A 23,180-nucleotide genomic window follows, 5' to 3' on the forward strand; every position below is an offset into this window, starting at 1 on the left:
AACACATTCCTGGCGGCAGATTCTGGATTACGAGAGTGACAGGGAGCTGACGGCTCGGCCTTCTGCTGAGAGATGGGGTCTTCTCATTGGACTTTTTAATTTTGTTAAGCTCAATTTGACAAATGAGTAAGAAGTGAGAGAACATGCCTGCTGAAGAATTATTATCATTAAAGCTTGTACTTGACAAGCAGCCGGAAGAAAAACATACAAGCTCTAAGATTACAGTTAAGTCTGCCAAGTGATTTAAAATAGATGTTCCACCCCGTGGTAAATCCCCAGGAATGCACGAGAACACCACCGGCAGACACCAATCTTCTGGGCACCTGTGGGCACCACCCTCTTCTTTGCGGAAGAACACTTTCCCCTTCTTGTGAGGATTCCTGTTCCCCCAAATGCACTCCATGTGCCCCTCGGAGCTGCCGATTCTCATGTGACCCCACGTCCCTTGTGACAATTGAGAGGTCTGATGGCCTTCCTCGGACACCAGGACTTAGAACAGGCGTCTCCCTCTGGTGGCTGAAGCCGTAAAAGGCCCAAATCTGCGGCCACATGCAGTGGGTTTTCACCATGTGGAGAAAGTCAATCCGCAGTGAGAACTAGAAAGCCAGGTTTAGGAATACACAAAGAATAAGGGCCGGGAGGGAAAATCCTGCCAGCATTACAATCCCTGACCCGACAAGGAGTTCCGCGAATCACTCCCAAATCCTTAGAATACACTGCCCTTGACTGCACAAGGGGCTTCTGTGAGGGTCTGCGTCTGTGTCTGACGAGTCCTGCACAACCTGACAACAGCTCGGAATAAACCAGGCTTTTAGTGCCGTATGTGTGCTTATACACAGGTGTGTAACACACACACACACACACACCCCACCAACACCGGAAGTTCACACTTTATGCTGGAAAAAAGTTCTGGGGGCAGGATGGGGAGCAGAAAAGAGGCAGAGGTAAGTGTTGGACTTAATATGGTCCCTCTACTCAGCGGGCTGATACTTGCAGTCAATGGAGAAATTAAGCCAGTGTAAACAGTCTTCCTTCTTGTTGACTCCCTATCAATTCAGCATCAATGAAATGAGTTCTAGATGGAACTCTTAGGTGCTTTGTCTCCATCACTGACACACAATACATGATTAAAGCTCCAATTCTCCATGTAAACGTCAATGTTCAGTCCTTGGGCTTAAATATCAACTTTTTAGAACTCAAACTTGTCAGGGAAAAAAAAAAAAAAAGAAATACAAAATGTCATCTGGCTACTGTCCTCTGTAGCCAGAGCTGCTGCTTATGTGAGAAGTACACACACAGCCTGGTATTTGCATCCCACGAGTACGTGCTCGTACGTCTCCTACAAGGATCCTTCAGGCAGAGCCCTGGGAGCTCCAACTGTTAAGGATCCTGGACTCTGTGCATCAAGTCAGAAAACAGCATCCTAGGAAGTTGAATCTAACTGAATGGAGACAAATGGATGAGAAGCAGATCCATTAGCCACATGTACTTCTTCCTTTATCCATTTGCTCGGGTTGACATGAACATGGTATTCTGAACAGCCACAGTGGAGAAAGAGAGAGTCAGAGTAAGAAAGCCAGAGACAAGATCGCAGGTCACAAGAAAAATATATCAAGTACTGCAGACTCAAGAATATAGGGAGATTTCCTACACATATGTTCTTTGTTATCATTAAGATTATATTAATAAAAACTGGCTTGTGAGAGTTCTTGCCATTCATACTACATAGTCCTGTACCCACAGTCCAATGCCCCGATCTAGAGCTGGTGCCGCAGCAGAGGCAGAAACACGCTGACCACAACGTCAAGTGCCACTCCAAACACAAAATGATTATCAGCCAATTAAAAAGTTGAAAAGCAGACAAATATATTCAGCAAATTAGCTATTCCACAAATTGGCTTTTGGACAGCTAGCTCTTGGCATATCAATCCAGAGCCTTTAAGAGATGGTCCTCCAGTGAAAATAGGACATCTCCATTATCTAGTAGGGACTAACAGTATCTCTCAGAACTTAGCACGGAGACCTGTATGTGTCTAAAAAGAAATAAGACGTGCTCATGAAACACGACTAAGGCAACATCAGACAGAAGCTTAGAGAGCCAACAAACACAAAATGTACCAGTGTGCATTCACCGTGGTAGAAGGGAGATCTGATATTCCAGTCACTCAGACAAGGCTGCTCTCGAGTGTGGCAGGGAGCATTCATCCTGCACCGGACTCAAGCCCCCCCGGTTCGCCCACAATTTCCCCTGGAATCCTGGAACACAGAAAGAGGGTAGCCTGGACAGTGCTAGGCGCGGGGCAAAGAGACAGGATATGATAATACAGACATCTCGTCCTGAATCCCAGTTCCATGACCTACTTACCTGTGTGACCTTGGGCAAGTCACCAACCCTGCCTAAGTCTCAATTTCCACATCAGTGAAATGGTACCCCACATCATAAGGATGAAGGAAATAATTCAAGTAAATCCAAACACTATGCGAAGTGCTTGGCACAAAATAAGAATTCAATGAAAATTTATCACCATCCTCATTCTCATCACTATCCTAATTAGACCAAGAGGAGACATCAGATGCTACTGAGGCACATAGGAAGGGCATCTAACCCAACTGCCCTAGAGAGGAATCCACCTGGCTCTGGTACTTGTTCTGCGGGGCCCTTTTAATAAGCAAACCCATGGCCGTATCATGATCATGCCTAATGGAGGTCGCAGTAACTGACCTGCCAATCAGCTCTTCTTTGTTGGGGGATGGAAAGTCACCTAAAGACACTCTAAGTAAAGGCGGAAAAGAGAAGCCATGAGTAAGCAAAAGCCACGAGTAGGCAGAAGTCATGAGTGGGTAGAAGCTAAGAGTACACAGAAGTGGTGCAGTGGCTAAAAGAGCAGCGAGAAGTGACTCAACGGTGGTGAGCACACTGAGAAGTCAGCAGCCAAGTTACCAAGATGGCGGCACTCTGAACCAGGGAAAGCAGGCCTCTGCTGCCAAGGAGCCAACCGGGTGCACCAGTCGTGGAAGTCACTGCTCCTGAGCGACCTTCCAGATACTTCACAATGTCCTCCTCCCTGTGGGATCGCGTCGTCCAGTGGTTTGATGAACACTATAGGTCTCAGCAGGAATGTGAAAAACTGGCCCACCTCCCCTCCGACCTCCTCCTCCTCAGCACCTCATTCATTCAGCTTTCTTGGAAACTGAAGCAGCTTTTCACCCATGCTTCTGCAATAAAGGAATATGTTCTGAGTATAACTACTTCTTCTTGGAAAAGGCTTCTACACACGTGCAGAAATGAAAAGGCCAACAAAGCTCCAAGGGGTTTCAAACCAATAAACCTCAGGAGTGTCTGTGGTTTTTTTCCACCACCAGCTCAGAGTCCTCTGTGTGCCACCTGGCAAGCTTCAGTTTCTTCTCTCTCAACCCACACAGAAAAGAAATGCAAAAATAGCATTAATAAGCCCTAAGGTCTGGGACTCTTCTGCTTCGGCATAATACAAGCACATTCCTTCCAGCTGCTGGATGAGAAACAGAGAGACAGGCATATGGAACGTGCACCCAGCCAGGCCAGATGGACCCCTCTGAGATTTACGGGACTGGGTCCTGATTCACCCCCCCCCCCAAACCAGACCCTACTTGCAGCAGCTTTCTTAGAATAAAAAGGAGAGAAGCATTTCCCTACTTGAGAAAGGGTAACAGGACAAGACATTTCTAAAGCAAATGAGCATGGGGAGGGGGAGGGGGTCCTGGAGAGTTGGAGATGCAGCTTTCAACAGCATCCACAGGAAGCCCAAGCTGCAACCACAAGGCCACAGGGGAACCTGCTCCTTCAACACTCATCAGAGCTCCCCAAAAACATTGCAAGGCAAAGCCACCCTGACAACCCCCGAACAGCCATTTGCCCAGGGAACTGCGGCAGAGTCCAGAAAGAGGACTTGGATGGTGAAGAACCAAGAGATCACTGGGACCTGAACAGTCCGGGGGGGGGGGGGCGGTGTACAGTTGCAGGGGCAGCAAAACTCGGGGCCTGATGGAGAAGTGCAAGGTTAAAGGGAGGCCAGCTGCCTTAAAGGCATGTGGTTTCCTCCTAGTTTTTCTTGTCAAAAAAAAAGGTCATCAGTGAGATTTAAGTAATCCCTTCTTACAGATAAAAAATAGCTATGACATGGGGTGCCTGGGTGGCTCAGGAGGTTGAGCGCCGACTCTTGATTTCGGCTCAGGTGGTGATCTCAAGGTCATGAGATCAGCCTGACAGGGCTCTGCGCTCAGCGGGGAGTCGGCTGGAGATTCTCTCTCTCCCTGTGCTCCTCCCCCTGCTCTTTCTCAAGTGCTCGCTCTCAAAATAAAATCTTCAAAAAAAAAAAAAAAAAGGCCATGACCTGCTTTGGGGAGAGGAAGAGGAGGAGAGACAGTCATCTTTCAGGCCTCCATAAAATCCTGCAATCAAGCAGTGGGTGGGGCGGCTAGCTGTGCCAAGTCGCACCCACTGGTGACACCCACAGGCCAGCAACGCCACCCCATTGCGAGGGACTGCCTCTCTGAACACAGAAACAAAGCCACAGGCAGAAGTGTCACTTTTCCGAATCCAGCCTGTGCCCAGACCATCCCCCAGATGCTTTCAAATGCATGTTCTGACAATGGAGTACAAACCCAGAAACGGTCCTAAGTATAGTTTAAACCCAAATATGTGACAGAGGCTCTGATCATGGGGCCCCCCTCCAAACTAAAGTGGGGAGAAAAAAAAAAAGCAAACAGCCTAGTGGTGGGTGATCGCTGTATTCTAGGGCCCCAGAGACAGAAGTCACTCAAGTTTTTGAGCAAACTCGGGATCCCCCGAGAGCTGCCAGGTGCTCTGCGTGTCCTGGGCATTCAGAGTGAGGGCACAGTGATTCCCTCAGGAGCTAGTCTAGCGGGGAGACAGGGCAGTAGGCTGCTGGGCAGAAGCGGTAGCAGTGGGGGCTGCGGGAGCAGAGAGGAGGGGCAGAAGGCCAGGTCGGCAAGTGCAGAGACAAAGCGGCAGGATCTGGCTCACTGAGGGGTCTGTGCGTGAGGGTCACGAGGGGTGCGCGCAGGCTAACGGGTGGGCGGCTGGAGCGGGGCTGGAACGAGAGGCCATTCTGAGCACGGGAGGCCCCGCGTACTTGCGCACTAATGGAGCCCACAGCCTGGGCACCAGGTGGGTGTTACGGAAGCAGCTGGCCGGCTCTGGGGGGATCCCGGTGGGCTAGAAAAGGGACCCAAGAGCTGCACCACTGAGCACACTCCCTGCCTGGCACTGGGCTCCCTGGATTAATTCACCCTCACAATCAGCCTACCACGTAGGACCACTGCGCATGGCAGGAAACGGCTCCCAGACGGAGCAACTGCCAGCTCACCAGGTGAGGAAGTGACAGGGCAGGGACTGCCCACCTACCCCATGACGCTCTGCTGTCTGAGTAAAGCAAGCGGCAGTGGGCAAGAAGACTCTTATGTTCAACAGAACATGGTATATCTGTGTCTAAAATTTTAAGGAAGATACGTAACATGATGTTAGAATGGCATTTTTTGCCCTGGACTTCCCTGATCACTATCTGAAAACCAACGGGAGGAGGGAGACAAAGGCCTCCCCGCCCCACCCCTGCCACCACATCACACACCCCACAGACAAAGAAGAGCTTCTTCCTCTGACACACCTCAGCAAAATCAAGCACACAGAAAGTGGCTTCGGGGAGAAGTGAGTGAGAGAATTTCCCTTCTCTGGAGAAAGCGGTCGCTGCGCTGTGCTCCCCAGCAGCTTGCTTTTCCCCTTAAACCCAGTGAGGAGTTTCAGGGGGCCTCCAGGGGGAGCTCGGAGACACAGTGATTAGGGCCAGACTGCCCAGGCAGGTGCCTGGGGGCTTGGCTCTGACTCCTGTCCTGGAAATCTAGGGAGACAGGAGGGCTCTAGGGCAGGAGAGGGCTGTTCTTGGTGGCACTGGCCTCACCCCCAGATGAGTGTGTCCAGGGAGAGGCAGCTGGGGGTGACAACAGGAAACCTCAGAAGGCAGAGTGTGCAGGGGAGCGCGGGCTGAGCAAGATGGCCGGGTCTGAGCAGCGGAACCACGCAGCCACCTAGACTAGAGAGAGCCACCAAACTCAAGGGAACCACAGACAGAGGGACTCAGCAGGGCAGCTTCAAAAAGACCACGATATCACCCCCTTCACCATCTGCCAGGTCCCAAGAGCACAGCCCCACCCCCTTCAGCTCCTGGAGGAAGTGGGGAGAGGAGCATCTGGTGAGTGGGGGAGGGGGGACAGGAGGAAGCAGGGGGCAAAGGCCTCACCTTGCCCCCCTCTTCAGGGGCCCAAGCAGATGGGGCTGGGCGAGGGAGAACATTGGAACACAAAGTCCGGGTTGGAGTTCTGAGGACTACCCAACTCGTCCGGGCCTGGACTTGTGCCTCAGAAGGAGAGTAAGATGACGGGATCTGAGGGTGAACAACAAAGTCATGGAATTTTTGACCCACCTGAATTTTCATTCCTGAAAAATCCCTTTGAAAAAAGTTTACACAGACACAAAGAAGAAAAAGGTTTTCTATATGTCTCATGTGCTTGTTGGGCATGCTGGTTACAACACATGGGTTCACATGCTAACTTTGTGAGCTAGAGCTGTTCGGTTTTCAGATTTTTGTCTACAACAGAAAACTCAAGAGAATTACTTGGATAAGAGAGAGAGATGCGGACAAACTTACTACATTTCGGTCAATGAAATGCTATCTTCAAAGAAGGATTTTCGGCATCTCAGAAACGTCTCCTTAAAGTAGTTTCAAAGCCAAAGCATGCAGTGTTCTGTTCTAGTTATCTGGGGAACCCCCTCCACCTACGGCCTCCCTCTGGCTATGGAAACTTGACTGACACCGCTATGAATGGCCCGAATCACTGCATCTTCTGGTCTCAGATTTTCCTTCCCGGGAAAATTGGGGCAGTTTTTCCAAGGTGAGTCTTGGGAAACAATCTTGTCTAGGGACTGTGACAAGAAGCAACTGGAAGGTTCTGAAGTGAGAGTCATAGCGAGACAGTGGTCAGGGGAAAGCCTCCAGGACACAGAACCGTCCTTGTCCGTCCCCAGCAAAGCCGCAGAGACAAGCGGTACAGGCCAGAGCCCTTCTAACTCCTGTTCCCCTGCAGACTGGGGACGACCACCGACTTTCCTTCTAGCCCACTCCCTACCGAGCTGGGTGAGGACAAGGGAGGGTGAGGGAAGACGGGGGAAGGGCCCGCGGGGAGAGGCTAGACTTCCAGCATAACCTGTCTGGGCCTGTTTCCCCACCTCTGAAAGAACAGGTCATCCTTTTCTTAAAGTTTAACCCGAGGGATCCAGAGATCACGGAAGTGAAAACGAAAGCCCTTCAGGAAGAGCTATTTTTTCCTGTGCCGTCTTTCCGGTACATAAAGCTCCCCTGCATGTTCTCATTCATTAGCTCACACGCATCTGGGCATCTGCGGTGTACGCAGCTTGCAGCCGACCGAGTGGGAGGGGGGAGGGTGCAGAAGACGGGCCTCTGCCTGCAAGGAGTTTTCAGGCCGGACGAGCCGGCCAGGGTGCACCCTCAGCCCAGCTGGCTAGCTGCAGGGCTGGGGGGCAGCAGGAGCCACGGGGCCTGCTCTGAAAAGCACAGTCTCCTGCCGGCCCCCGCCACTTCTGTCGGCAGCACCCCCACCTGCGATCGCTAGTGCCGTAGCACTCTGCCTCTTGCCCCGAGCTGAGCACTAAGTAGTCAGCATACATGTTGGGCAAAATGGAGAAGGAAAGGCACCCCTCATTTCCCCACGAAACAGGACCATCATATATTGATTCCCATTTTTATGCTAGAAATAAACAGTTATTTTCTTTCCTGAGATCCCAAATTAATGGCTGCGTTGTTGTTTCTAACACTGTCCCGCTATCAGATCGGACGTCAGAACCACGTCGTTCTGCTTGCTCTCGGGCTCTAAGACCTGTCCACACCGCACACCAACGAGAGATCCGACTGAGGCAACTTCACACCTCTCTAGCTAAGCGGAGATCAGAAAGTAAAGAAAAATGCCAAAGTGGATCTCTGGGGGACAGCGTACCAGGTAGGGGAGGAGCAAGGGTGAAGGGCCCAGGCAGGGGGTAGAGGTGGGGGGAGTTACGTTTGAGATTCTGGAGAAACGGTCATGTGGTCAGTGGGGGCTACGGCAGCGGGGAAGGGCACAGGTGGAACGTGAGGTAAGTAACGGGGCAGCATCTACGGCGTGGAGGGAGACGACAAGCTCACGGAGCTCACTGGAAGGTCTGGAGCAGAGATGGGATAAGATCTCCCTTAGTTTTTTTTTAAAGTATAGTTGACATAAAATATTATATTAGTTTCAGGTATACAACATAGTGATTCATCGTCTATATACATTACAAAATGATCACCAAAGAAGTCTAGTTACCATCTGTCATCATGCAAAGTTATTACAATATTATTAACAATATTCCTCATGCTGCATTTTCTACCCTGTGACTTACAACTAGAAGTTTGTGCCTCTTAAAGCCCTTCAGCTATCTCACTCACTCCCCCACTGCCACCCCTCTAACCACCGGTTTGTTCTCTGTATTTAGGAGTCTGTTCTATTTTCTTGGATTCCACATGTAAGTGAAATCGTATGGCATCTGTCTCTCTCTTTTTTTTTAAGATTTTATTTATTTATTTGACAGAGAGAGAGAGTTCACAAGCGAGGGGAGCTGTAGAGGGAGAGCGAGAAGCGGGTTCCCCGCGGAACAGGGAGCCCGATGCGGGGCTTGATCCCAGGACCCTGGGATCATGTCCTGAGCCATGTGTAGACGCTCAACGGACTGAGCCACCCAGGCTCCCCTCTCTCTCTGACTTACTTCACTTAGCAGAATACTCTCTAGGTTCATCCATGTCGCAAATGATAAGACTGCATTCTTTTTTACAGCTGAGTAACGTTCCATTATATAATACACACCACACCTCCTTTACCCTTTCATCTGTCAATGGACACAGGATGCTTCCATACTCTTGATACTGTAAATAATGCTGCAATGAACACGTTGCGTGTGTCTTTTCGAATTAGTGTTTCTGTTTTCTTGGATAAATACCCAGAAGTGGAATTGCTAGGTCACCTGGTATTCCTATTTTTAATTTTTTGAGGAAGCTCCCTACTGTTTCCCACAGTGGCTGCACCAATCTACATTCCCACCGACAAGGCACAAGGGTTCCCTTTCCTCCACATCCTCACCAATATTTGTTATTTCTTGTCTTTTTGATACTGGCCACTCTACCTTACACTTTATTTTTTTTTTTTCTCAAGATTTTATTTATTTATTTGACAGAGAGAGAGACAGCCAGCAGAGAGGGAACACAAGTAGGGGGAGTGGGAAAGGAAGAAGCAGGCTCCCAGCAGAGGAGCCTGATGTGGGGCTCGATCCCATAACGCCGGGATCACGCCCTGAGCTGAAGGCAGACACCTAACCGCTGTGCCACCCAGGCGCCCCTCTACCTTACACTTTAGAAGGATCACTCTGGCTGCTTCACAGAGATGTGCCTGGGGTCGGGGTAGGGGAACAAAAGGCGAGGCCAGGGAAACACCTGAAGGCTTCCGCACTAACCAGGAAGATGTGGGGGCAGCTGTGATCAGGCCGTACCAGTGGAGGCGATGAGAAGAAATGAGATTCCCCACACTTTCTCAAGGCAGAGTTGACAGTGTTTGCAAATGGACTGAACGTGGTGGGAGAAGAAAAGAAGGAAGGGTATCAAGAAAACTTGAGCAAGTGGAAGGAGAGAGCTGCCATTTACTACATTTGGGAAGAACGGGTTTAAGGAGGGGAATCAGAAGTGTTGTTTTAGATTAAGTTTCAGAAGCCACTGGACATTTAAGTGGAGATGTTGGGTAAGCTGATGGCCACACATGTCCGGAGTTCAGATAAGGTCCGCGTCAAAGACCTGAATTTGGAAGTCATAAGTGACAGATGGCATCTGAAGCCTCAAGCTTGGACAAGATCACCTAGAGCCTGAGTGAAGACAGAGAAGAGGTCTCAGGACTGAGCCTGGGGCAAAGCAGTATGAGGAGGCATTGTCTGTGCGGCAGGAAAACTAGGGATGTGGGATATCTCAGAAGCCAAGCAAGGAAAACATTTCTAGAAGGGGGAAATGATAAACCGTGCCTCAGTCCTTGCTTTACTGACAGAGTTTCTGGGTTCCTGGATGAGAAAAAATGATGTGTTCTGGGACCTAGTGTGGGTTCACTAAGCAAGTACCAGGTTCAACAAAGTTCCTAGGCTGGTTAATTAGAGATAAGATGAAGGATATAGTCTGTCTACAAAAACAAGAAGCAGAAAAACAGTCTGATGCAATGACAAGCAGATGGATTAGTAACTGCTTGACTGATGACACCCAAGGGCACATATAAGTGAATGAGTGTCAACCTCAAAGGAAATTTCCAGTGACATGTCATTGGGCTCTGTCCTTAGCCTCCTCAACATATCGATGGCTTTCATCAGTGATAACTAAACATGACTGCAATCAGAACCATCTAGGAGGCTGGTGAAAATAGAGCATCCCAGTGTCCACCCCAGACCTACTGAATCAAAAATTCCCAGACAGCACTGGAGGACAAGGAGCTAAAGGCCTGAGTTAGAAGAAAGAATTGAGGGAGCAGCTTGACCAAATGTACAGCTAAACCAAGTTCAGTGGAAAGGGGAATGTGCTGGATGACAACCGGGTACATGGAATCTTGCATTTGAGTCTGAAAAAATCTGCCAGACATGAGGTGGAAAGGGTACACTCAGCTGGATCTGAGACCAGCTGGGGAATACCCGTGATCAACAGCAGGATCTCAAGCTGCACGGAACACAGATGGGAGGAGAAGGGACATAATCCAGCCATACCCACTCTAGTCTCGAAAGCACCCTCTCAACAGTACAGGGGACACACTAGAGAAAGGTCAGAGGAGCAAGACCAAGATGGTGAAGGGACTGCCCCGCAAAGAGAAGCACGTTTAGCTGGGAAACTCAGAAGAAACCAGGCCTCCACCCTGAATATCTTAAGGGCCGACATGCAGAAGGACTTGCCCTGCAGGATCCAATAGGGTTGATCTACAATCAACAAGTAAAAACTAGCAGGACAGGATTCTACTTTGGTAGAAGGAAGGTCTTTCCAACACTAAGGGTAATCCAAAGAGACAGAAGTGCTGAATAGTTTTCCACAGAAATTGCTAGACTTATATATACCCCCAAATTAGCATTTATTACCATGTACTAGTTTATGTACGTGTGTATGTATATATACACATATGCACACCCTTCCTACACTGTAAATTCCCTGAAGAATTACATCCCCAGAGTCCAGCACAAGCCCTGTCCTGTGCTATGTGCTCAATAAATGCTGTTCGAAAAGTAAGTTGATTATGGCTGGATGCTGCCAAGCCTGTTATACAGGTGATTCGTGCTACGAATTGTTAATATTCCTTCTAAAACAGCAGGTCCTATGATTTCTGAAAAACTGCACAAAAACCAGTTTCCCCTGGACACAGTCATCCTTTGCATCTGCACAGGCGATTCAGAATTTAGATAAAATGGATTACTTCATTATTATGTCTAAAAGTCAATGGTAGGGACGCCTGGGTGGCTCAGTAGGTTAAGCATCTGCCTTCTGCTCAGGTCATGACCCCGGGGTCCTGGGATCGAGCTCCGCGTCAGACTCCCTGCTCAGCGGAGAACCTGTTTCTCCCAGTCCTCTGCTGCGCCCCTTTCTCTCTCTTGCTCTCTATGTCAAATAAATAAATTCTTTAAAAAACATAAAAAAAATAAAAGTCAATGGTAATATTAGCCCTAGGTTTAAGGCTCAGCCAGGTATTCTGTATGTATTAGGGGGGGGTAATAATTTTTGTCTCAAATGTTTCTGTACGCTACATAAAAATGTGTAAAGCCTTGCCTCTACTGAGGAAATCTGATCCTTCCAGCTGTGACCCCGTTTGGAGATTTTCCAAATCTAGGCGTTCCCTTGAGTAAGTTTCACCACATCCCTACTGGGGGGAGGAGCGCGGTTTACTGATTCTTGGGCCAGTGTTAGCGGCTCAGGAGGGGCACGCTGCCCATCACCCTTGGCCAAAGTCTGGGTCACCCAGAATTTCACCCTGTCAGAGGCCTGGTCTAGCTGAGAAGTTAACCAGACTGGGTTCCTACATGTCCTCTACCCTCTGCTACCTCCCCTTGGTCCCGGCTCACAGAGCCCTGCTACACAGTAGCTGCGTGACTGGCCGGGAAACTGCCCATTTGCTGGCGGTGGCCTGGACAAAGAGGGGACTGCTGTTCCCCCCCCACCCAAAGACCGCAGCACCCCCTTGCTCTGATAATTGTGTGACACTGCCGGCTTTAGAACCTTGTGATTTTATCACAGAAGAGACATTTGGAGCAACTGATGAAACAAGAAGGTAATTATATTTCACAAAGAGAAAAAAAAAAAAAACCTTCAAAATTACCAATGGTCTGTTTATTGCTACCACAGACAATTAGTTCATTTAATGCCTTCCAACATCTTTTCAAATCCGATAGAAATGGACTCTTATTAAAGAAGGATTATAAAAAGCTGTGTTATCCGACATTAACCAATCAGAAGGCTTCTAACAGTGACATTTCTGAGACTGCACCAGTACAAACCTACAAGCCCACAAGGGGCCACGCGGAAGCGAGTCATAATCCAAAAGACGACCAGTATTCAACAGAAAAGTTTCTGGAGACGAAATTATGTCTGTTTGGGGAACTTGTCTCTCTTCATCACTGCCCTCCCTGCCTCAGAATATTGCTGGCAAGCAGTTAGTTTTCTGTAAAACATTTTCTATTCTGTAGAAGTATGTTGTAAATGAACAGAGGGTGGTTCACTTTCAAAACTCAGGATTTGAGTTTTGACACAGTCTGAACATTTTTGTTACTTGCAGAAATTTCTACTGGCATCTGAGGGGCTTTTGTTTGCTGGACTTTCTTAGTTTTGCTCTCCTAATACACAGAACATCTCACAGAAACTCTTGGCTTCAGGCCATGGTCAAGGTCAAAGGAAGAAATACCGAAGGGATAGCAGACAGGTCTTCTGGGAAAACTGAAACTAACCTCTGTGTTTGCGAGTTCTCACCCATTCACACACTCCCTCACTCTTGCGAGGTGAGAGATAAAATGCTCTCAATGATTCCACTCCCAAAGAAGGAAGAAAAATGGAGTTCATGTTAATTTTTGAATTGTAGTACTTGGCCTCAGTAGAACTTGTCAAGAAACAATTAAAAGGTGCAGATGGGAAGTAAGGCAGAGAAGAGGACACAGGGTGGTGGGGCCATGAGCATGCTGTTTAGAGCATAAACTGTCCAGAACACTGGATCTTCACCGTAGCCTAGAATATGCTACACCGTATTTCCAGATTATTTCCTAGGAATTTTGCTCATAAATATGTAAATATTGTAATCATACTGTATATTGTATTTGCTCATAAATTTTGAACATTCCTAAATACTTTCAATCAGCAGGCAAGTATTCACATTCTTTAGTACTAACATGAAGTTTATCTGATACTCAAACATGAATTATATCCAGCTTCCTTCATACAACATGCCAATAATAGCTTATTATATAATGCTCACACTGAAAAGAAAATTCATCTTTATGGCCTGAGTAATCTTCCAAAGGGGTAAAAGAGAGAGAGAGAGAAGGCTACAGGTGGTTTAGTGGTATTTATAAGCATTACTGAAATTCTCGTGCCAGAGTGAGGAAATGCTCCACAAAAATAGGTTATCTCTAACTAACTGATCCAATTTCAACACGTGTTCTGTTACTTTTGTAATTATTCTGATACAATGACTGATTTAGTCTTCATTCCTAAAGAGCTTTTGAAATATGACATTATCTTCCAAGAACATTTTCTTTCCTTAAAGAACCATGTTTCTTTATACTCTGCAGTTGTCAAAGAGGAAAAGGAGACAACAATGTAGTATAATGGGTAGCCTCTAACAACCAAAATGGGTGCATTTCATGATATTCAACTTACTTTTTCATTCCACGCCCACAGTCCAATTCCAAGAAATGCTATTCCCAAAAACTGAAAGAAAAAAAAGAAAGAGTGTTAAGTATAAGGGTAAATGCCATGTTTTTACGAATAGAAATAAAGTTTTCAACCTATTCCTTTGTCACTTTACCAGACTGAGCAATACTCTTATCTAAAATCTGAGTAACAGACCCTTAACAGAAAAAGAAATACCATAATTACCTTGATTAAAATTAAGCACTAAGAAGGGTTGAGTAAAGAAACCATGGTATGTATATTCAATGGAATATTATTCAACCTCAGAAAAGAAGGACATCCTGTCATTTGCAACAACATGAATAAACCTGGAGGGCATTATGCAAAGTAAAATAAGCCAGAGGAGATAAATACCACTTAGTATTGCTTACATGTGGAATCTAAATAAATAAATTGAACTCATAGAAACAGGGTAAAAAAGTGGTTGCCAGGGGCCAGGGAAAATAGAAAAAGGTTAGCAAAAGCGTACAAGCTGTAGGATGAATAAGGTCTGAGGGTTTAATTTAAATACGATGACCACAGTTGGTAACACTGCTTTGTAAAACTGAACTTCCACTAAGGAAACGGAAATGACGTCACACACAGGAAGGTAACTATGTGCTGGATGTGTTAACTCAAGGGTGGGGAATTCCCGCACAACCTGCACGCATGCCGAATCATCACGCTGTACTCTTTAACCATCTTATAATTGTATTTGTCAACTCTATCTCAAAGCTGGAAAAAAAAATTTTTTTCAAAAAGAAGGGTTGGGGAGACGTAGATGCTTCAAAGTCATTGACATTTTGAAGGACAATAATTAGGGAGAACTTTGAGTAAAACCAAAGTTATTAATACTATTTAATGCTGCCTTTCAGTGTAGGAGAGGGCACAGTTCCTGCCCCCATAAGTCCAAGCCCCCCGGAGTTCACTAGAAAATGGAATACCAGGGACATGAGCGGAAGCGAGCCGGTGATTCTCTCTATACCATCGTGCCATTGGAAATGGGCCAGGAAGAGGGCACACAGAAGCCCTGAACACACTCTTCATCACTTCTTCAAAAGGTAACATGAATCTGACAAAGCCCAACATGACCCAAAGAAAAGTCCTGGGTTCTTCCATTTTTCAGAAACTTAAATGACTTCTATCGTCCTTGAGAGGGTTTCCACGGCTTGGCCTGGTCTCAACTCGTGCTGTAACTTCGTGTATACCAGGGAGCACTACAAACACACAGTGAGATAAAGGGGCACCAACGCAGAGCTGCCTCTTGCACAGCCACACGCCCCGCCCCGGTACTGCCCGCGAGCTGTGCTGAGTGGGGGTGGGGAGCAAGCAGTAACCAGGGGGATCTCTCATTGCAGTTGTCACTTTATTCCATCTGCTGCTCTGAGATACATATTTTTCTCCACATTTTAACATGTCTGAAATCAGGACAGGTCTTAAAATTGATGGTATCTCAGTTTTTTCCCCTTGATTTTACCTAAAATAATAACAGGTCTTGTAATCAGGGTGTCCCATGCTTGATGACACATTGCACAGGGCTGTCCACCCCCTCAGAGCTCAGTGGTCAGGACCAGGTGTAATGGGCCATGAGCAAAGACACATCTTATTCCTCATCTTCATTGCCAAGTGCAACTCTGAATTTCCTTCCCAAACACTGAAGTGAAGAGAGCGCGGGCAGGTTAACGAGCAGTTTCAATCTGATGGCAGCAGCGCACCCTGTTTATTTTACTAACATCTTGATTAAGTTAAATGTCAGGAAAGCTGTCCACGGAGAGGGATGCACAGAGAAGACGAACGTGAGGGTGGTTGTTCTTTGCTGTTCTGCGGAAATCTGAGAGCTGTCCCCCTGGCAAGGTCTTCATTAGCAGCAGGGGGCTGCTGACGCCATGTGGGCATCGGCTCATCAATCCGAGGGGGGCTGGGGGAAACAGCGGGCGCAGAGGGGAAAGGTGGGACTGAAAAAAAACAGACGGCTGACAGCCCTGAAAATGTGGTCGTGTTTTTAGAAGCAGAATTTCCCAAATGTCCCGCCAATTACCGGACTCCACAGTGAAATCGCATCCAGCACCTTCGGACCCCCAGACACAAAAGCACCAGCTTGTCCCTGATTCGGCAAAGGCAGAGGACCCCTTCCTGCTCCTGCTCTCAGGGGTCTGAAAGCAGAGGACCCCTTCCTTCCTGCTCCTGCTCTCAGAGGTCTGAAAGCAGAGGACCCCTTCCTTCCTGCTCCTGCTCTCCGAGGTCTGAAAAGGGTTTAGAAAGAGTTGTTGTTGTGAACACCCTGACAGAAAACTATGGTCGGTCCCTCTGCGGCCCTGGTCAGAGTGCTGGGTTACATTTTTGGTGGAAAATGACAAACGCACCAGTCCCCAAAATGACTCCAAGGTACCCGGGCCTCTGTAGTACAAAAACAGAGCGATTCGGCACGTTACTTTCATATGTACAGGTCCTAGGCACAACAGGGTACCGAGCGACTAGTGCAGACACAGCATCCCATCGGACCTCGAAATCCGAGTGCTTGACTTCACACCCCAGTGAGATGTCTCACCTTCTCACAACTAAAGCTCTTCATGGACAGATGGCCAAACACCTTCCCTGATGCAGTACTTAATCACCACCCCCACAAGCAACGGATGGGATGGCGTGGCAGAGAACATCACGGTCAGCTGTGCCTCGTGGGGGACATGTCCCTGCAGAGGGCTCCTGGCTAATCGCTAACATCTAATTCTTATTCCCGGACGGGCACTGTGTTTATTAGTGCTTTGTATGCAGTGCTTCTTTTAAGCTTCACAACAACTTAATTGTGGAATAGGCACTGTTACTAGCCCCATTTTAAGAAAGGGAAGAATGAGGCTTACAGAGCTTCATTTGCTTAAGAAGCACGCCGCTACTGAATGAGGCAGCAGAGATGTGACCATGAGAAGACTGACATCGAGTACACGCTCTCACCAGCCTGAACAATTCCCATCTTCCCCCATGGCATAGAAAGTAGAGGCATTTAGGTTAGAATTACACGTGATAGGACGAGGACATCATATATTCCTCCCCCAGCAAGAGGCAAAACAATTAAAACCTTGCCTTCACACAAGGACTGGTTGTAGAACAGAGATTCCCATATGCGTGTCAGCAATGGAATGATCTAGAAGAACAGAGAAATTCAACGGTGGGTCAACTTTCTCCTCTTTGTATGAAGCTCTCCTCTCTTCTGGGCACTTTGAAAACTCCTTTTCCTTCACAGATCATATAAACAGATTGGAAACCAGTGATTTTCCACCAAGAGGAGAAGGGGAGGGGGCATCAGAATTTAAAGAAGACTCACGGACAATTTCCTCTACAATCCTGCTCTAATACTTCCTGCTTTAACTGTGACTCTCCAAACAAGGTTTAAGAATCTGAAGAAAAAACACCGCACGTGAAGTCAAGGAAAGCACTCGATACCCAAGCCCCAAGCGAGCGAGCGGCAGCGCAGGGCCGGGGCCTCAGTGCACATACCTTCGGTGCTACATCACTAGCAAACGTCCTCCCGATTACTCTCAGCCCATATGTTTTGTTTTAAAATCAAGTTGTTCCAGCTTCAAATAATTAAACAGAAAAGAGCCAAAAAACAGAGCCAGGCACGCCGCACTTGAGGCACACTGAGCTTCCCCTTTCCCACCTCCAGAAGAAAAGTCGACCATAAACCACCAAACTGACCTCATTCTGAAACCTTGGGGCCAACTTCCAGGGAAAGGGGAACAACACTTAGAGTCAACTCTCCATTCTTTTGGAAAAGGCGGGGGGGTGGGGGGGGGGGGACCCAGCAGATCTGAGGCCTCTCCCCATGTGGCCATACAGGCAAACATGCAGCACAAATGGGTGACCGCCCAATTCTTGATGTTTTAAAATGGGTAACAATAATTTTGCCAACATTTGTTCAATGCTAAGTATGAACTAGGCACTGTGTTTTATACCAATTCACTAAGACAGCACTGCTTAATACAGCAGCCGCTAGCTACCGGGCATTCAAAATGTGGCTCGTGCACACGGAAATGTGCTAACACGTGTAAGACATGCACTGGATTTTAAAGACTTAATATAGATTAAAAGAATGGAAAATACTCAGTTATTTTATTACTGATTATATGTTGAAATTATAAACTTTGGATTTTTCAAATTAAATAGAATATATTATTTAAATTAATTAATATTATCCCCCCATTTTATAGATAAGGAAACACACCTCAGAAACTTTAAGTCGTGTTGCTCAGGAGACTGGAGTCCTCAGCCCAAGCTCAAAACCGTTTTAGTACTTTCCTGAAACTCTTGTCCTAAGACTCAGAATCGCCCCTGTAGTTTCTACGCACTCCAGGCACAGGTGTGTATTCCTGGCTGGAATGGAAAATGGCGCTAGGGGGAAACTGAGAGGCATGCTGAAGGAAGCCTGCTGGGCGCGGCAGAGTAAAAGCCAGCAGTGCTGACACTCAGGAAAAGCTAGAGGGGAAAATGGCCCTAGGATATGACTAGGGCAACAGAGCATCTCTGCCAGGAGGGACACATCTGCCCCCTTTTGGGGACTGTAAACAGAAGACCTCTTTCTCCATCCGTTGCTTCAGCCCTAGCTGAGCCTCCAACACCTTGGAAGCAGAATGGCGCCCCATCCTAACTGGTATAATAGACAACTTAAGAAGCCACTCATCCATCCATCTGCAACCTTCAGATATTCTTGAGTTCTTACTTTGTGCTGGGTACTACATTTCTCTTGTGAGGAATATAGATACAGTCCTTGCCGCCAGTGAGCATACAGTCCAGTGAGAGATTTTAATCAAAGCATAAAAGACAAAATTGCCCTTGAGGGTGCTATTAAGGAGAAGAAATTAAGGCCAATACAGACTAAAGAGGAAGACCTGACCTAGAGAGCAGTCCAGGAGGGTTTCAGGGATGTAGGAACTGGGGTCTGAAAGATGAAAAGATGTTAATAGGCAAAGAGAGAAAGGACGAGTGTTTCAGGCAGCGGGAAGAGAATGTGCAAAGGCCCTGTGGTGAGAGGAAAACAGCAAGTAAAAAGGTCTACAAGGTGATTGGTGCGACTGGTGCGTGGAGAATGGGAGCCAAGTGGCAGATCTGTCATTAGAGATGTGAGCGTGGACCAGCTCATGCAGGGCCCCATAAGGCACATTAAGGAGTTCAGTCATTATGGTAAGAGTGACAGGAAGCCTTCTAAGGGCCATCTGTGTGTAGTCGGCTGGTGTGGGGCAAGGACACAGGCCTTTATCAGATTTGGGCTGCAGAAAAGGTAAGAGAGAGTCCAGAGTGGACACACAGGGACTGGAAGGAGGTGGCTTTAGTCATGCAGACAATACCTGATTGTGTCCTGGATGGAAATGTGAAGAAAAAGATGGAACTGAGACTATTTAGAAGTAAAACTGACATTTTCAGTGATGGCTCGATATGGTGAAGGGGGGGGCAAGGGTGAAGGAGAGGGAGGGAGGTGTTAAGGATAATTCCTGTTTCTGGCATCTTCTACATGGAGACTACGGCTCTTCAAAATCCATCTTACGTCCTCTGACAGAAATAAATCTCAGGTGCCAATTTCATAACTAGCTTAATATCAAGTGGTATTTCTGAAGGACAGCTTTCTTTTATGGTATTCTGCCTGCTATCTGAATTCTCTTTATAAAGGAGCATATTTCAGCTTGTATACTTAAAAAAATAAGTTATTTCAAACCTATACACACGTCAACCTCCCCCCACTTTTATTCATAAAAGGAAGCAGTTATGTACAGGTGTACATTAAAGGTCACCGGCAACTCTTAAATAGACATTTTCAACCCTCTTTGCTGAAAAAACAACAATTACGTCAATGGCATCTGCCCAGCATTCCGTGAACAGACTCAAAATAACAATGCAGCAAGGTAAACATGACAGAGGAAAAATAAAGATCAGGTCAATCCTCTCACCTAAATTAGAGCCTCAAAAATATTATCCAAAATAACAGTGGAAGAAACTGTTCTTCCTTCGACATTCTGATGAGGTTTTTAAAAAAAATTTAAGCTCTGCCTGAATAAACAGGAGAGATTCACTGAAAACATTTGGCACTGAGAGAGGAAAGAGTGCCTTTAGGGGGAAAAAATGTATTTTCCCTAAACTACAACACAGGTACTTTTCATTAGATGTTTGCTGACACTTTCCTGTGACCAACACCCCAGTTCTGGCAGGGATGGGGGGGTGGAGCAGTCCACACAAGTGTGTTAAATACTCATGCTCACAAAACACACGCTGTCTTTATAGAGCAAGGGCTGATATTAGGTATAAAAAGCCCCCGGGCGTAATTCTTGCCATGTCAGAGGAGTAAGCCTGGGCCGGGTAGAAAATTCAATACACGGAAAGTCAATCCCAATTTTGCCACCGGGCCCCCGCGTCCCGGCTGGGGCATTCAAACTGTCCGGAATGCTCATGAGAAGATGGCATGACAGATAAAGCTCAAACCTGTAAACAGGACGTTCCCCATCTGAGCCAGGGGTCACCCTGTCTCACGTCATTGCCCCGACAGCCTCCGTGCAGCCTGAACACCTGAACCACGGCGCCCGCTGAATGCCACTGCCAGGGCTCCGAGGTCCTGTGATCTCGGGAAAGGCTCTTCGTTCATTAACACGTATCTGAGCATCTCCTAAGAGCCAGGCAGCGGTCCAGGGGTTTTGGATAAATCAGGAAACAAAACAGACAGAAGTGCCTGCTCTCACAGGGCTGACGTTCTAGCTGGGCTGGATGGGGAGGGAAAGGCCATACAAAGAAACATTAATGAGTAGCGTATATAGAATTTGAAAAGGTACGAAGCACTGTGGGAAGGAAGAGCAGCATAAAGGGCCTGAAATGTGGCTCAAGGTGAAGGAGGTGCTGTGATATTAACATAGAGAGGCCAAGGCAAGTCTCCGTGAAGGAAGCGAGGCATAAGGAAAAATAGAGATGGAGGAGTTGGCTGGTAGATATGGGGGGTGGGGGAGTGTTGCAGGCAAAGGAGCAGCCCCGCGGGGCCCCATGGCAGAGGCAACAGGAGCCAGGTGGGGTGAGGCTCTGAAGCCCCAGGGATGCCCGGGAGCTCCTCCGGGAGATAAAGCAGCACTGGAGGGTTTCCTGACTTCCTAGAGCCCCATGGTTCTCCTCTGTCTGGTGGAGATAATAATGGAGGCAACGAGAGCACCTAAGGAAATGCACAAATGACGGGCAGGGTCAGCGTGATCGTGCAAGACCGGGTGGCATCCCAGGAGCCCGTGGCGGCCCCTGGTGTGGTCAGTCCTTTGTGCCTATTCGGGCCCTCCCCTTCCTCACGCGTTTCTCTGGCTGCCTCCTCTGCCCAGACGTACAGCGGGTCCAGAGGAAGCCCTGCTTCGAGCCCTGCCTCCTCCGAGTAGGAGAAAACCTCCTGGTTCACAGTGACCCGAAGCGCATCTCTTCTGAACTTGTGCACTACCCGCCGCCTGGACCCTTGCTGACATTCACCCACCCAGAGGATCGTAAAGGGGTGACACACCTGGACTCAGAAGTGATGCGGGCTGTGCAACCAGAGCGCCTGCGCCCAGCTGAGGGGCAGCAGCACCGCCCTCCAATGAATCGTCTCCCTCCCCTGATAGCAGCCGGAGGATCCTTCCGCTTCTGGGAACAGTGTAGACAAGCACGCCTGAGCGTTTAAAAGAAACTCATAAACTCTAGTCAGAATACAGAGATCATGTTTAATTTAAGATCTTTTCTATTTATCTTAGCAATCTGACTCAGGAATTTCGGGTATGCACGGACCCAGAATTTAAAAACCGACTAATTTTGAAATACCACATTAAAAAAAGTTTCTTCCCATCAGGGCTTCTTGATGCATCTTCCCTCTCCCTAACTTTAGCACTCCTTGTTTTTTGTGTTATATCCTTTGTAAATGGGTTTTAGTTTCATTATGCTTGCTTTAAAAATAGAACTCTTTTGCAAGAATGTGGGATATAAATTATATTATTGAGGTTGGGGTAGCTTCTCAGTCTACACCCTCCTCACTTTTTGAAAACTGGCCCGCACCCACAACGATGGACCCCTGCATCCATGTTTGTGAAGGAGGGTCACTCCCCCCTTCCTAGACTGATGAGTTGACCAAGATGGGTGGGACATATGGCTCAAGAAGAGTCATTCCAGCAAATACTAGGTTGAGACAAGAGTCTCTCTTCCCAGGAATGAGGTATTGGACACAGTGATTTTTGTCAGCCCCAGTCTCCCTGATGCTAGAACAGACCAGGGTGTGGTGGAGAAAGGACCCTTGGCTGCACTTCCTGATCCTGGGTGCCAAGCAGTGCCCTGCGTCCTGAGGATACGCCCCCGCCTCTTAGCTCAAGCTTCTCTGGGGGCTTTCTGTTACTTGCAACCAAGAGGGTCCTAAGACAACAAATAAGAGACCGGATTAATTTCCTTCACGCTTAGTCCTGTGACAAGCTCCCTGTTAACAATAAAGCCTGCAGAACAGGCATGAGCCCTGGAGACTAATAAAGATCTGGTGGACGGTGTTGCTCCTTTCCAAATGACCAAGTAGAAGCTTTAGTGGTTCTACATAATTCAGCCACACATGCCCGTGAAAGAGAAGAAAGAGCTGCCCTCTTCCTGGTTGTTGAGTTCTGGAAGCCGAAGGATATAGTCAGAGCACAAGAAATGGTCCCAAAGCAAGAGGCTGGAGGAAGGATAAGAGGGAGCAGGAGAAGAGCCTCTTCTGTAGTTCTGTGTTCTCTCCTCCTGTCTTCCCAGAAAGGGCGGAAGGGCTCTCTGCCTTTGAACTTGTACCACACCAAGAGAAGCCAAAGCACCCCCTTGAAGACACGTCTACAACCCAGGCACAATCTTGTTCGGAAATTCCTTTGTTCAAGTTTGGAACTCAGCATCTTGGCAAGAACTAGTAACGTGAGCTGGGAAGGGAGACAAAAGGGGAGGGCTCTGCCGGCAATAAAACCTATATTCTTCTTGGAAATTACGCAGGCAATACAGGCACATAGAAAGGAACGTGAGGGCTTAAGCTATGCAATTCTGGATGGAAACAGGGAGGCTGCAAATTTACAGCCCACTAATCTTTGTCTCGGTAAAAGCAAGGCTTACATTGCCTGGGCTCTTCCATCTGTAACCCTCTGATTAGATAAAACCAAGGCTAAGAACAGACCAGAG

General features: G+C 47.6%; 1 protein-coding gene across 1 annotated transcript in view; it reads right to left on the minus strand.

Annotated features, from left to right (window-relative positions):
* The window catches only part of TSPAN5 (tetraspanin 5), a 157,638-nt gene that overhangs the window by 16,412 nt on the left and 118,046 nt on the right, over positions 1–23,180 (minus strand). The window contains exon 2 of the mRNA XM_026509682.4: positions 14,010–14,060. Within this exon, the coding sequence (XP_026365467.1) occupies positions 14,010–14,060 (51 nt within the window). The remainder of the gene's footprint in view (positions 1–14,009; positions 14,061–23,180) is intronic.

The sequence above is a fragment of the Ursus arctos genome, unplaced genomic scaffold, assembly GCF_023065955.2.
Source record: "Ursus arctos isolate Adak ecotype North America unplaced genomic scaffold, UrsArc2.0 scaffold_9, whole genome shotgun sequence".
Lineage (NCBI taxonomy): Eukaryota > Metazoa > Chordata > Mammalia > Carnivora > Ursidae > Ursus > Ursus arctos.